This window comes from Pristiophorus japonicus, chromosome X, assembly GCF_044704955.1.
Source record: "Pristiophorus japonicus isolate sPriJap1 chromosome X, sPriJap1.hap1, whole genome shotgun sequence".
Lineage (NCBI taxonomy): Eukaryota > Metazoa > Chordata > Chondrichthyes > Pristiophoridae > Pristiophorus > Pristiophorus japonicus.
The window spans coordinates 37,941,052-37,956,138 of NC_092010.1; the positions used below are offsets into that span (position 1 = coordinate 37,941,052).

Below are 15,087 nucleotides of genomic sequence, written 5' to 3' on the forward strand. Positions count from 1 at the left end.
CGGGGAGGGCAATTTGAACATTATCCGGAGCTGAATCAGTCTATAATTCAACCCTGCAATGGAAGATTTTTCTTTGACAGTCACTAATAGCAGCCTCAGTGGAATAACATTGGGGCAGCACCAAGCCAGCTTGCCGCCTCCCAGCTTACAGCACAATCGTCGATGGTTTCCATAAATACATTATTTTCAAAATCATTTCTGTGACCAAAGTGTGATCATCGAGCACCTTGCAGTACCGGCTGCCTTTCTTGGCTTGTGTTAAGGTGCATTGTTGGTGCAGACTGGAGGGAGCTTTACTCCAACCTGGGAGCGCGGGATGCGGACACTGGGTCTTTTCCATTCCTCACCTGGATCAGCACAGAATTCCCACAAAAGCATTTAAATAGGAGGGGAGGGAGGGAGGCGTTTAGTAAAGAGCCAGCCAGTGAGACGGTTCAGACGCTTGGTTCATGCAGTAAGGGCGCAGATCCAGTGCCCAAGTGGGGACATTTGAATTCATTGCCTACATAGTGAGACTGACACCTTTCACCAGCTCTGCCCCGAGCCTCGAAGTAGGATAAGCTCAGGGAGAAGACCCTCACCGCAGTGGGAAAAACTGGCCTTCCATCCCTCTCGCACTGCAATAAGCCAATCCCTGATTGGTTGAGCACAGAGCGGGAACACGAGACCAGCAAATTCATCTTCAGATCACCACTTGACCACCGCGTATCCATTGGCTGATTCTTTTTACCTGATCCCATGTATCCAGGAGCATGACATCATCTTCGCTGAGGTCATCCTGAGTGAAGTTTGTGACCTCATTTACAATGAATCGCCCGGTTTTATTGGAGCACTCAAACAGATGGGACTGAAAGTCCGTATCTTGCTCTTGCAGCCTGCACGGGAATGGAAGAACTCTTAATCAGGGATAGAAACAGCTTGGAGAGCAAGTGCACTGACTATTCTCTTCCCTCAATTGTTTCCCTTCCTCTCCTGAAGGTCCAGAAAACCTTGCACTGGCTGCGGGCTGCTACAAAGCCAGGTGAGTGTGTATTCCCAGGGCCTCGTTCACTCGCCATTCCAAAGTGCCAGCCAATAAAATGAAAGAGTCACTGATATCATGAAGCAGCCAGGAAGGAGTAGGAGAAGCTGAAACAGGTGCCCGTGAAACCTAATCTTGGGAAAAAATGCTGGTGACGTGACTCCATTGGTTTCCTGACTCCCGCTAATCTCCTGACCCAAAGTCCTTGCTTTTCATTCATTGGATGTGGCCAGCATTTATTGCCCATCCCTAATTGCCCTCGAGAAGGAGGTGGTGAGCCACCATTTCAGAGGGCAGTTAAGAGTCAACCATATTGCTGTGAGTCTGGAGTCACATGTAGGCAATACCAGATTTCCTTCCCTAAAGGACATTAATGAACCAGATGGGTTTTTACAACAATCCTATAGTTTCATGGGCACCATGACTGATACTTGCTTTTAATTCTAGATTTAGTTAATTGAATTTAAATTTTCCAGCTGCCATGGTGGGATTTGAACCTCACGTCTCTGGAACATAAATCCAGGCCTCTGGATTACTAGTCCAGTACCATAACCACTATGCTACCATACCCCTGACTCCCACTAATCCCGACTCCCACTAATCCCCTGACCCAAAGCACTGACTCCTATTATTCTCCGAACCCAAGGTCCGTACATCTGCTAGTCTCCTGACCTGAAGCCCTGATTCCATTGGTCTCCCACCTGATGGCTTCATTCCTGCTGGCCAATGCACCCACTGCTTACCACTGCAGCATGACCCCTTCTGCAAAAGGTCGTGTGCGGACAGTAGATGGGGACAGGATAGGACTTGGCAACGATGCCCACCCCATGGCTGAAAAGTCCATTGGCACTCACGGTCTCGGTGGAGAATGGACACTTGGGCAAGGTAGCAGAGGACGGGCCCTGCCTGAGGAACTTTAGCTCAGCTTTAAAGAACGGGTGTAAGGGGGAAATAGTTGGGGGAAATGGCCGTTACCTTTTGTCATTTGCGTAAGGTGCCATTCCACCCAGTGCTTCCCAGAATTCCAGTGGTTCTTGGCTCTCAGCAATGATGGTCTTGTTTCCGTTGGCAACAATGGCAGCCAATTCTTTCGCCATTGCACGTTCGTCCCCGCTGGATCCCTACATTACAGGAAGAAAGAGGATCAGAACTACGTCCCTTAAAGAAGTGCTAACATTCCACCTATCTGGCACTGTATCATATAACAATCAAAGAAAGAAAATAAAGAAAGATTTGGATTTATATAGCGCCTTTCACGACCACCAGATGTCTCAAAGTGCTTTACAGCCAATGAAGTACTTTTGGAGTGTAGTCACTGTTGGAATGGTCCAGTAATGGTCTAACAATGGTCCAAAATATAAAGGACAAAGGCCTTTATTCCTCCTGTGGCTGTTATTCAAGTGACCTCTGCTCATCTCCCAGCACAAAAATAGCCCCAACACTGAGCACCAATCAATGGCAATTCAACGAATGTCGTGAGGATAGAGAATGCGGGAGGTGAAAATGTTCTACTTGGGGAGGGTGGGGCAGGGGACAGTTTGGTTGCTTATTATCGGGGAGGATTTGAACAAAAGTTGCTTTAGGGTAAACTCCACTCTCCTGTGCTCGCTGTGGGGACTCTGACCTGCTCTCCCTACGAGTACGGCTCGTGGTTGGGATTGCAGGAACGGTGAATATAATCTATTCACCCCCCTCCACTCCTCTCTTCTCTCCAAGGAATTGGCTCTTTTTGGGGTACAGTCACCCTCCATTACCTTACCCTCCCTCCAGGAATGCCTGGAGTCTCCAGGGATTGAAGGTTCATCACCAAGGACACTGCTTCATTTTCGTTGGACACTTTCAACTTTTGATTATAACAATATTGGAAAGGGGGGGGTGGGGGAAAGATGCTGTTTGACTGACAGTCAAGAATCAGCCAATCAGGTAACGAAGAGTCTTTTCACTGTCCAATTGGCGCGGGAAGAAGGTGTGCCCCGAAGATGGACATGTTGGGCGATCAATGGTAGGACTGCGGGGGTGGGGCGCTTGGAGGCAGGAGGTCATGTGACGAAACCTCCAGGAATATGTCTAACCAGAGTTGATGACCCTGCACACACCCATGTGTGAGTGAGTGTTGGCAGGCCACTACTTCAGTGACGATTTTAAGATCTGACATCTCCAGCAGGATGCACTGGTTAGCGAATGCCCAGGGATGCTGCAGCCAATGTCTCCTGCTGGCAACAGCTAACAGCACAGACCAGGGATTGAAGGTCCAAACCAGGCCATGCAATTACCAAATGTTACCTTGTACATGAATCACGGAAAGATAACAGGCAGGTAGGTACAGCAAGCAATTAGGAAAGCAAATGGTATGTTAGCTTTTGTGTCAGAGGGATTAGAGTATAAGAGTAAAGATGTCTTACTACAATTATACAGGGCCGTGGTGAGGCCACACCTGGAGGAAAGACATACTTGCTACAGAGGGAGTGCAGCGAAGGTTCACCAGACTGGTTCCTGGGATGGGGGGATTGTCCTATGAGGAGACATTGAGTAGACTGGGCCTATATTCCCGAGAGTTTAGAAGAATGAGAGGTGATCTAATTGAAACATACAAAATTCTTAAGGGGCTTGACAGGGTTAATGCTGAGAAAATCTTTCCCCGGGCTGGGGCATCTCGAGCACGGGGTCACAGTCTCAGAATAAGGGGTCGGCCATTTAGGACTGAGATGAGGAGGAATTTCTTCACTCAGAGGGTGGTGAATCTCTGGAATTCTCTGCCCCAGATGGCTGTGGATGCTCAGTCGTTGAGTATATTCAAGATAGAGGTCGATAATTTTTTGGGAACTAAGGGATATGGGGATAGCGGGAAGGTGGAGTTGAAGTAGAGGCCATAATCTTATTGAATGGCGGAGCAGGCTCGAGGGGCCATATGGCCCACTCCTACTCCTATTTCTTATGTTCTTATGTAACTGAGCCAACAGGGGGAGCTCTGATTGTTCTCCATCTATACCTGACTGATAGTGTGTCACTTGTAGTTTAAAATCGTTTACCTTCCCACACCACAGGTAGCAATTTGTATCTATCTTTAGAAGAAAGACATCATTTGAGTTCAAGGATGACGCGTAGGCCGGGACCTCGATTGCCTTGGTATTAGAATTATCGGAGCCATGAACCTGAAAGAGTCTGATGGGCGGCTCTGGCTGGTTGTTGCTCTTCCTCGAAGTGCCACCCTAACAAACAAAAGGTACACTTTATAAATACACAGGGTAACTATTTGATTTAAAGGGGCTGACAAATATTTAGTTACACGACAGCGCAAGTCAACACCGTTTCCATTAGAGCATCACGGGCTTGAAGAACAGATTCACCAAATGTTAGTTTTGCAAAGACTGTGCCCCTTTAAAAAGCAATGAGGTGAAATCACACTGTGTGTATGTTAATATCACACAGTGAGAAATCAACTCACAAACAGAACCATATAGCACAGACTAAGGCCATTTGGCCCATCGTGTGTGTGCCGGATCATTGCTAGGACAGTCCAAAACTAATCCCACTGCCCTACATTCTTCTCATAGCTTTGTATGTGCGAGAAAATAGAATTAGTAGACATTCTACCCCACAAAGTGAACCACCTTTGCTCCCATTTACTGTAAGCAGCATGCTATCCAAATATTATCACATTAAATTGTAGGTTAAGGTGAAAAGTTTAAATTAATTCCTTATATTCAGTTTTATGACCACATCTTCGGGTACTGGTGGTTGGCCACCAAGGCGAGTGATGGCATAGTGGTTATGTTACTGGACCAGTAATCCAGAGACCTGGACTAATGATCTAGGGACATGAGTTCAAATCCCACCACAGCAGCTGGGGAATATAAGTTCAGTTCATTAAATAAATCAGCAATAAAAAGCTAGTATCAGTAATGGTGGCCGTGAAACTACTGGATTGTTGTTAAAACCCATCTGGTTCATTAATATCCTTTAGGGAAGGAAATCTGCTGGCCTATATATGACTCCAGACCCACAGCAATGTGGTTGACTCTTACTAGTCCACTGAAATCGTTGCTGGGTCAAAATCTGGAAGTCTCAAACTAACAGCACTGTGGGAGCATCTTCACCACACTGGCTGCAGTGGTTCTCAAGGGCAATTAGGGATGGGCAATAAATGCCAGCGATGCCTACATCCCAGGAACAAATTATTATTATTTTTTTTTATAAAGGCCGCTGTAGTGATACAAACCAGTAGGTGAAAGTATACAATTCAGGCAATGGCAGGAGAAGGGAATGGTGGCAGTCTGGAGATCTCCTTCAGTTTTGTTCTCTTTTTCTCGCCTCCTCTGAAGGTCCATGGGCACCAGCAGGTCCTTCACTGTTTTGCCCATGTGTGCATTCTTCACATGTGCACCTAGGCAGTGTCAGTAGGCTAGTCAATTTTGATGGGCATTACAGCCAAGTCGAACATCCACAGACATGCCCTTTTGCCCAATAGTGATCAGGAGTGGAAACCTTGGCTGATTTTTACATAGAAATTACAACACGCAAACAGGCCACCTCCCGAGCCCAAGGCCACTGAGAAAGGAAGACTTGCATTCATATAGCGCCTTATGACTTCTCTCAGAAATATCTCCAAGTGCTTCACAAACAGTGAATTCTTTTGAAATGTTTTGTAGGGGATCCCCACAGCCAATTTGCATACGGCAAGGTCCATTAAATGGCAAGGTCACCGTTTTTTGGTGGTGTTGGTCGCGAGAAGAACACTGGGAGAACTCTCTGCTCATCGTGTCGTGGGATCCTGAACACCCACCTGAACCACTGGAAGAGGAAGACAGGGCCTTGGTTGAACATCTCCTCTGACAATGCCGCACCCACTCAATTGAGGCCAGTTCCTGCACCGCAAACGAGATCAACTAATTTAGCACAGACCAGGGATCAAACCAGGAACCCCTTCCTGTTCAGCCCCGTGCCAGGCAGTGCATTTACCCACCAAGCTTCTGTGGGCACTGGCAATCGAAGGTTTAATCCCTTATTAGACCAGAGACTTACTTCTAAGATGATCACCTTGCCCTTGAAAATGGTCATGAAGTGTCGTGGTTCCTTGCCCATGATGACCCGAACCTGCACCGGTGCACCATCAAACTTCTGGTCCAGCTCGACCGCATGAAAGGCCGAAGCAGCCAATTCATCTTGGGTGGCATGACGACCCTAGGAATGGAGGCACGAACCTGGTTAAGATACCAATAATCCAAGTCATTTCCCCCCACCACCGGCCCCCCCTCCCCCCCCACCCCAAGTGTCTAAGTCCTCAATTTAAAAAAAATGCTAAATTTTCAGTGACAAGTGGCTCACGTCTCACGATACTCTTAACCTTTTCAGTGAGGTTGGTATAGTAACCATCATCATCATAGGCAGTCCCTCGGAATCGAGGAAGACTTGCTTCCACTCGAAACACGAGTCCTGAGGTGACTGAACAGTCCAATACGAGAACCACAGTCCCTGTCACAGGTGGGACAGATAGTTGTTGAGGGAAGGGGAGGGTGGGACAGGTTTGCCGCACGCTCCTTCCGCTGCCTGCACTTGGTTTCTGCACGCTCTCGGTGATGAGACTCGAGGTGCTCAGTGCCCTCCCGGATGCTCTTCCTCCACTTAGGGCGGTCTTTGGCCAGGGACTCCCAGGTGTTGGTGGGGATGTTGCACTTTTTCAGTAACCATAGCCCCACTGACTCTAGTCATGCAGCAGATGTTACAGATACCGTGACACTGGTCACCCCTTCCCGTGAGGAGGTGGTTCCACGAGTGCCCTCACACTTCTGGTACCTCACCCAAGCGGGTCCAGACAGCGAATGCCTCTGGATATTCGACCATGGGGTACATGACAGCCAAGCCCTATCCTGCCGTTAACTAATCTCCAAACACACCTGACAGAATGAGTCGCTGGAAAGGAACCAAGGGCAGGAACCTCAATAGCACAAATATTGGTTTGACACGGGAAATTGCTGAATTACCTCACGTTTAGAGCACACTTTTTTTTTTAAAAGCAAAAATCGCTTCGAGTTGCCAGTTTGGTTGCTATTCACGGTAATAATTACATTTCTCCCTCGTGTTTAAGATGCTGCCTACATGCTGGGGCAGCCTATACACAGATCAATCCAGTAGCTCACACTACAATCTACTGGGAATAAAAGAAAGAAGAAAAGCAAGACTTTCACGACCACCGGACGTCCCAAAGCACTTTACAGCCAATGAAGTACTTTTGGAGTGTAGTCACTGTTGTAATGCAGCAGCCAATTTGCCCACAGCAAACTCCCACAAACAGCAATGTCATAACGACCAGATCATCTGTTTTTTTAGTAATGTTGATTGAGGGATAAATATTGGCCAGGACACCGGAGAACTCCCCTCCTCTTCTTCGAAATAGTGTCCTGGGATATTTTGCTTCCACCCAAGAGGGAAGAGGGGTCTTATCTGAAAGACGGCACTTCCAACAGTGCAGCACTCCCTCAATACTGCACTGGAGTGTCAGTCTAGTCTTTGTGCTCAAGTCTCTGGAGTGGGACTTGAACCCACAATCTTCTGACCCAGAGGCAAGTGTGCTACCCACTGAGCCACAGCTGACATCTTGAACATTCCTTTTACATATGATATTTATTGGTTCAAACGATGGCAACAGCTCACACATGGGTACTGTTATGTATCTGGACTTGTATATACTCTGTACAGCCACCAGAGGGCTCATTCCCCGGAGTCCCAAGAGATCTCATAATCCCTTGGGAGCACAGGTATTTAAGAGTGCTTCACAGGTTGGAGAGGCACTCTGGAGCCCTGCAATAAAAGATTACGGTCACACTTTACTTTGAGCTCACAGTATTCAGTCTGACTCTTTCTCCATACGCTACAACTGGCGACGAGATACAGATAGCAAACCCAAAGATGCAGAGAACAGTGGGCATCCTGGAGAAATTCTCGGAGGGAGATGATTGGGAAACTTTTGTGGAGCGACTCGACCAATACTTCGTGGCCAACGAGCTCGATGGGGAAGAGAGCGCTGCCAAACGAAGGGCGATCCTCCTCACCGTCTGTGGGGCACCAACGTATGGCCTCATGAAGAATCTACTCACTCCAGCGAAACCCACGGAGAAATCGTACAACGATTTGTGCACATTGGTCTGAGAGCATTTGAACCCGAAAGAAAGCGTTCTGATGGCAAGGTATCGGTTCTACACCTACAAAAGGTCTGAAGGCCAGGAAGTGGCGAGTTATGTCGCCGAGCTAAGACATTGCGAATTTGAAGGACATTTGGAGCACATACTCAGAGAGTTTTTCGTACTTGGCATTGGCCACGAAACCATACTTCACAAACTTTTGACTGTCGAGACCCCAACCTTGAGTAAGGCCATAGTGATAGCCCAGGCGTTCATTGCCACCAGTGACAATACGAAGCAAATCTCTCAGCACACAAGTGCTGCTACAAGTACTGTGAACAAAGTGATGTTGTTTTTGAATCGTAACGGACAGGGCAGGTCACACATACCTGCAGCTACACGTCCGCAGATGTCTCAGAGTCCACCATCAAGGGTGATGAATGCAAGGCCATTAACACCTTATTGGTGTTACGGGGGTGATCATCGTTTCCATTCAAGGGCTGTGGAATAATGGGACACCTCCAACAAGTGTGCAGTCGAGCTGCTAGGCCTGCTAAACCTGCAAACCACCACATTGCAGAGGAGGACAGATCCACGGAGGATCACGATGAACCAGAGCCTCAGATAGAGGAGGCAGAGGTACATGGGGTGCACACATTCACCACGAATTGTCCCCCGATAATGCTGAATGTTGAACTAAATGGACTCCCGGTGTCAATGGAGCTGGACACGGGCTCAAGCCAGTCCATCATGGTCAAAAAGACTTTCGAAAGGTTGTGGTGCAACAAGGCCTCAAGGCCAGTCTTAACTCCAATTCGCACAAAACTAAGAGCTTACATGAAAGAACTGATACCTGTAATCGGCAGTGCTACTGTAAAGGTCTCCTACGATGGAGCGGTGCACAAGATACCACTCTGGGTGGTACCGGGCGATGGACCCACGCTGCTCAGCAGGAGCTGACTGGGAAAGATACGCTGGAACTGAGATGACATCCGAGCGCTCGCGCCTGTCGACGACACTTTCTTTAAGCCCAGGTCTTAAACAAATTTCCTTCGCTGTTCGAACCAGGCATCGGGAAATTCCAAGGGGCAAAAGTGCAGATCCACCTAATTCCAGGGGCACAACCCATCCATCACAAGGCGAGAGCAGTAACGTACATGATGAAAGGGTAGAGATCGAGCTAGACCGGCTGCAGAGAGGGCATCATTTTCCCAATCGAGTTCAGCGAGTGGGCCAGTCCTATTGTCCCAGTCCTCAAGGGAGACGGCACAGTCAGAATCTGTGGCGATTACAAATTAACTTTCAATCGTTTCTCCCTGCAGGACCAATACCCACTACCAAAAGCCGACGACCTCTTTGCGACGCGGGCGGGAGGAAAGACGTTCACGAAGCTGGATCTGACTTCAGCCTACATGACGCAGGAACTGGAGGAATCATCGAAGGCCCTCACCTGCATCAACACGCACAAAGTCTTTTTGTTTATAACAGATGCCCGTTTGGAATCCGATCAGCAGCAGCGATATTCCAGAGAAACATGGAAAACTTACTGAAGTCGGTCCTGCACACCGTGGTCTTCCAGGACGACATCTTGGTCACAGGTTGGAACACAGTCGAGCATCTGCAGAACCTGGAGGAGGTTCTTAGTCGACTCAACACGTGGGGCTCAGGTTAAAACGCACGAAGTGCGTTTTCCTGGCGCCTGAAGGGGAGTTCCTGGGAAGGAGGATTGCGGCGGACGGCATCAGGCCCACCAACGCGAAGACGGAGGCAATAGAGAATGCACTGAGGTCATAGAAAGTGATGGAGCTGCAGTTGTTTCTGGGACTCTTGAACTACTTTGGTAACTTCTTACCGGGTCTCAGCACCCTGTTAGAACCACTGCATGTCTTACTACGAAAAGGGGGCGAATGGGTTTGGGGCAAAAGCCAAGAAAATGCCTTTGTAAAAGCGAGAAAATTGTTATGCTCAAACAAATTGCTTGTGTTGTATGATCCATGTAAGCATTTGGTACTAGCATGTGATGCGTCATCATATGACGTCGGGTGTGTATTGCAACAAGCTAATGATTTCGGGAGACTGCAACCGGTTGCTTATGCATCCAGGAGTCTGTCTAAGGCCAAGAGAGCCTACAGCATGATTGAAAAAGAAGCGTGTGTCTATGGGGTAAAGAAAATGCATCAATACCTGTTTGGGCTAAAATTCGAATTGGAAACTGACCATAAGCCACTTATATCCCTGTTTTCCGAGAGCAAAGGGATGAATACCAAAGCATCGGCCCGCATCCAGAGATGAGCGCTCACGTTGTCCGCATACAACTACGCCATCCGCCACAGGCCAGGCACAGAAAACTGCGCCGATGCTCTCAGTAGGCTGCCATTGCCCACCGCAGGGGTGGAAATGGCGCAGCCGACAGATTTAGCCATGGTTATGGAAGCATTTGAGAGTGAGCAATCACCCGTCACTGACCGGCAGATCAAAACCTGGACAAGCCAGGACCCCTTATTATCTCTAGTCAAAAGCTGTGTGCTTCACGGGAGCTGGCCCAGTGTCCCAGTGGAAATGCAGGAAGAGATAAAGCCGTTCCAGCGGCGCAAAGATGAAATGTCTATACAGGCAGACTGCCTTCTGTGGGGCAATCGAGTAGTGGTCCCCAAGAAGGGCAGAGACACCTTCATCAATGACCTCCACAGTACCCACCCAGGCATCGTAATGATGAAAGCGATAGCCAGATCCCATGTGTGGTGGCCCGGTATCGATGCGGACTTAGAGTCCTGCATTCACAGATGTAATATATGCTCGCAGTTAAGCAATGTACCCAGGGAGGCGCCGCTAAGTTTATGGTCTTGGCCCTCCAAACCGTGGTCTAGGGTACACGTCGACTATGCAGGCCCGTTTTTTGGGTAAAATGTTCCTTGTGGTTGTAGACGTGTACTTCAAGTGGATTGAATGTGAGATAATGTCGGCTAGCATGTCCGCTGCCACCACTGAAATCCTGCGGGCCATGTTTGCCACACGTGGTGAGCGACAACGGGCCATGTTTTACCAGTGCTGAGCTCAAAGAATTTAAGATCCATAACGGGATCAAACATGTCACATCTGCCCCGTTTAAACCAGCGTCCAATGGTCAGGCAGAGAGAGCAGTGCAAACCATCAAGCAAGGCTTGAAGAGGGTAACTGAAGGCTCACTGCAGACTCGCCTATCCCGAGTCCTGCTTAGCTACCGCACGAGACCCCACTCACTCACTGGGATCCCACCTGCTGAACTGCTCATGAAAAGAGCACTTAAGACAAGGCTCTTGCTAGTGCACCCTGATTTACATGAACAGGTAGAGAGCAGGCGGCTTCAACAAAGTGCATACCATGATAGCGCACATGTGTCACGCGAGATTGAAGTCAATGATCCTGCATTTGTATTAAATTATGGACAAGGTCCCAAGTGGCTTCCCAGCACTGTCGTGGCCAAAGAGGGGAGCAAGGTGTTTCGGGTCAAACTTTCAAATGGACTCATTCACCGGAAACACTTGGACCAAATCAAACTCAGATTCACGGACGACCCTGAGCAACCCACCTTGGACCCTACCTTATTTCATCCCCCAACGCACACAAGTGGCAACCGACACCATGGTTGACCACGAAGCAGAACCCATCATCCACAGCAGCCCTGCAGGGCCCAACACACCAGGCAGCCCAGCAAGGCCAGCTGCACAGCAGCCCAGCGAGGGCCCAACAAATGACTCAACAACACCAGCTTTCACACTAAGACAATCAACCAGGGCAAGAAGGGCCCCAGATTGACTCACATTGTAAATAGTTACACCATTGACTTTAGGGGGGAATGTTGTTATGTATCTGGACTTGTATATACTCTGTACAGCCACCAGAGGGCTCGTTCCCCGGAGTCCCAAGGGATCTCATAATCTGGAGACCTGCAATAAAAGACTACGGTCACACTTTACTTTGAGCTCACAGTGTTCAGTCTGACTCTTTCTCCACACACTACAGGTACCTCCTCACATGCGTGATATTCTACTGGTTCAAATCACTACAGTGATTTGCATATACGTCGCCTAGCTACGCACTTCTATTCAATTTCCTCAATGCTCAGATGATCTCCCACACCTCAGATAGAACACTAAAGCCGAGCGTCTTGACAATTTGTGGCTTGCCAATCAGAAATCGAAGGTGTGGACAAACTGCTCACTTGACCATCTGTAACCCCAGGTCTGTCTGAAGGGAAGTCTGCTGCAGTGTTGTTTTTGGTGCACTTGGTCGTGCCCTCTTCAGACAGCCTTACCTGCCACATATAGAGGATAAAATGCTGCTTTCTGTTCACTTGGTATGTGTACAGAATCAGGTAGCAGTCGCCGCCATAGAGGAAGCCATGCCTCTCGGGGTCCACGGGAACCAGTTCAAGGTTCTCTATTCGCCAAACCTGCAAAGACAATACGATCTATGGTTATGACATCGTTACGGCAGGTCATGTTGAGAAAGTGGTTAAAAAAGCTTACGGGAAAAGCAAGGAAGTTATGGTGAACCTGTATAAAACACTGGTTCGGCCTCAACTGGAGTATTGTGTCCAATTCTGGGCACCGCACTTTAGGAAGGATGTGAAGGCCTTAGAAAGAGTGCAGAAAGGATTTAAGAAAATGATTCCAGGGATGAGGGACTTCAGTTACGTGGATAGACTGGAGAAGCTGGGGTTGCTCTCCTTGTAGCAAAGAACGTTGAGAGGAGATTTGATAGAGGTGTTCAAAATCATGAATCTGGACAGAGAAGATCGAGAGAAACTGTTCCCATTGGCAGAAGGGTCGAGAACCAGAAGACACAGAGTTAAGGTGATTGGCAAAAGAACCAAAGGCAACATGAGGAAATTTTTTTTTGCGCAGCAAGTGGTTAAGTTCTGGAATTCACTGCCTGAGAGGGTGGTGGAGGCAGACTCAATCATGGGAATTAGATAAGTACTTAAAGGGAAAAAAATTGCAGGGCTACAGGGAAAGGGTGGGGGGAGTGGGACTAGTTGAAGTGCTCTTGCAGAGAGCCAGCACTGGCTCGACGGGCCGAATGGCCTCCTTCTGTGCTGTAACCGTTCTATGATTTTATATGAAAAGCAGGAGGGAGTTCAATGGCAGCTTCATGGCCAGAGAAAATGGAGGGTCCCTGGCTCTCTGCTATTATCAAAAATATTCAAAATGGTATTTAAAAAGTTATAGCGCAGCTGGTACAAAATCAAAATGGCGTCAGATTACATCGCCACACAATGCTTGTCAAATTCAATTGCAGTGAGTTCACTCCTGAATTACACTCCGCAGTTTGGTTTGGAACAAATCCGCTTTGCAGCATTCGGCTACTGCTCTATTGAGCTGGAAGCAGATGCAATGAGACAGCGGCACAGCACTGGATTCAAGATCTGCCGCCCCGCACACACCCCAACCGCCCTCCTCAAAACAAGCCTCAACTGGGGTATTTGGGCAAGCCTTGATGAGGTTCTTAAGAAACAGGAGGGAGACATTGGGAAGACACTGGCTCTGATTTCCCATTCAAGCATTTTCCATTTATCTAGAAATAGGAGAAATTTAGGGGAAAGAGAATTGACAAACAATGTTCTTGTCTTCAATCTGATCCAACCATTTATCTACCTGCCCAATCGCCCATCCACCTGCTCATCCATCCATCGACCTCTCTATCTGTGCACTCCATCCTTCCATCTGTCTATCTACATCTCCATCCGTCTTATCACCTGTCCCCCATCCGCCCATCCGTCTATCCATCCATCCAACGACCTCTCTATCTGTCCATCCATCTGTATATTTTATATCTCTCTCTCAATACCATTATCAAGTAATAATAGTACTGTACCTCAGTTTTCCCTGTGCCATCGTCAACCATCCTCTCTTGAGCTGCCATCTTTGGGATGGCATGCATTAGGGTGACATCAAACTTCTGTTGACTAACCTTGGCTGGAAAGGGAATAAAAGATCTAAGTGAAAGTGGAATATCAATATCAACTCCTAAGGAGTACGTTATACTTAGGAACATAGGGACTGGAGTCGGCTATTCAGCCCCTTGAGCCTGTTCTAACATTCACGGAGATCATGGCTGATCTGTATCTTAACTCCATCCACCTGCCTTGGCTCCATATCCTTTATACCCTTGTCTAGAAAAAAATCTATTAATTTCAGATTAAAAATATGAATTGAGCTAGCATCTACTGCTTTGTGTGGGAGAGAGTTCCACACTTCTACCACCCTTTGCATAAAGAAATGGTTCCTAACCACTCCTGAATGGCCTGGCTCTGATTTTAGGGTTATGTCCCCTTGTCCTAGACTCCCCCACGTTTCTCTCTATCCCAACAAAATCCTAAAAACCTCACATCACCCCTTAACCCTCTATATTCCAGGGAATACAAGACTAGTTTATGTAACCTCTCCTCATAATTTAACCCTTGGAGCCCTGGTGAATCTGCACTGCAATCCTTCAAGACCAAGATGACCAGTTCATTCATACTCTCTGTTTTCTGTCCGTTAACCAATCCTCAATCCAGGAGCAATAATTTTGTTTAATAACCTCTTGTGTGGCACCTTGTCGAATGCCTTCTGTAAATCCAAATATATCACATCCACTGGTTCCCCCTTCTCTATCCTTTGATTATCCCACAGACCAATATCTGAGGTACGATGCCCAATATTCCAGGTGTGGTCTAACCAGGGCTTTGTATAACTGCAGCAAAACTTCATTCCCTTTATATTCTAGCCTTCTTGTTGTAAAGGCTAATATTCCATTAGCCTTTTTGATTATGTTGTGTACCGGACTACTCCATTTTAGAGATCTGTGTACATGGACCCCGATAATCTCTTTGGACCTCCACTTGGATTAAAATAGAAAACCCCGATCATCTGAAAAAACGGTCAAAGTTAATCCACCTCTCTGCACATTCCTGCCCAACATCGG

The 15,087-nt window shown here is 47.8% G+C and overlaps 1 protein-coding gene across 1 annotated transcript in view; it reads right to left on the reverse strand.

The window, feature by feature from the left end:
• The window catches only part of avil (advillin), a 45,338-nt gene that overhangs the window by 10,222 nt on the left and 20,029 nt on the right, over nucleotides 1-15,087 (reverse strand). The window contains exons 10-15 of the mRNA XM_070869405.1: nucleotides 13,996-14,096; nucleotides 12,434-12,571; nucleotides 6,044-6,202; nucleotides 4,051-4,230; nucleotides 1,997-2,142; nucleotides 731-875 (exon numbers count right to left, since the gene is read on the reverse strand). Of these exons, the coding sequence (XP_070725506.1) occupies nucleotides 731-875; nucleotides 1,997-2,142; nucleotides 4,051-4,230; nucleotides 6,044-6,202; nucleotides 12,434-12,571; nucleotides 13,996-14,096 (869 nt within the window). The remainder of the gene's footprint in view (nucleotides 1-730; nucleotides 876-1,996; nucleotides 2,143-4,050; nucleotides 4,231-6,043; nucleotides 6,203-12,433; nucleotides 12,572-13,995; nucleotides 14,097-15,087) is intronic.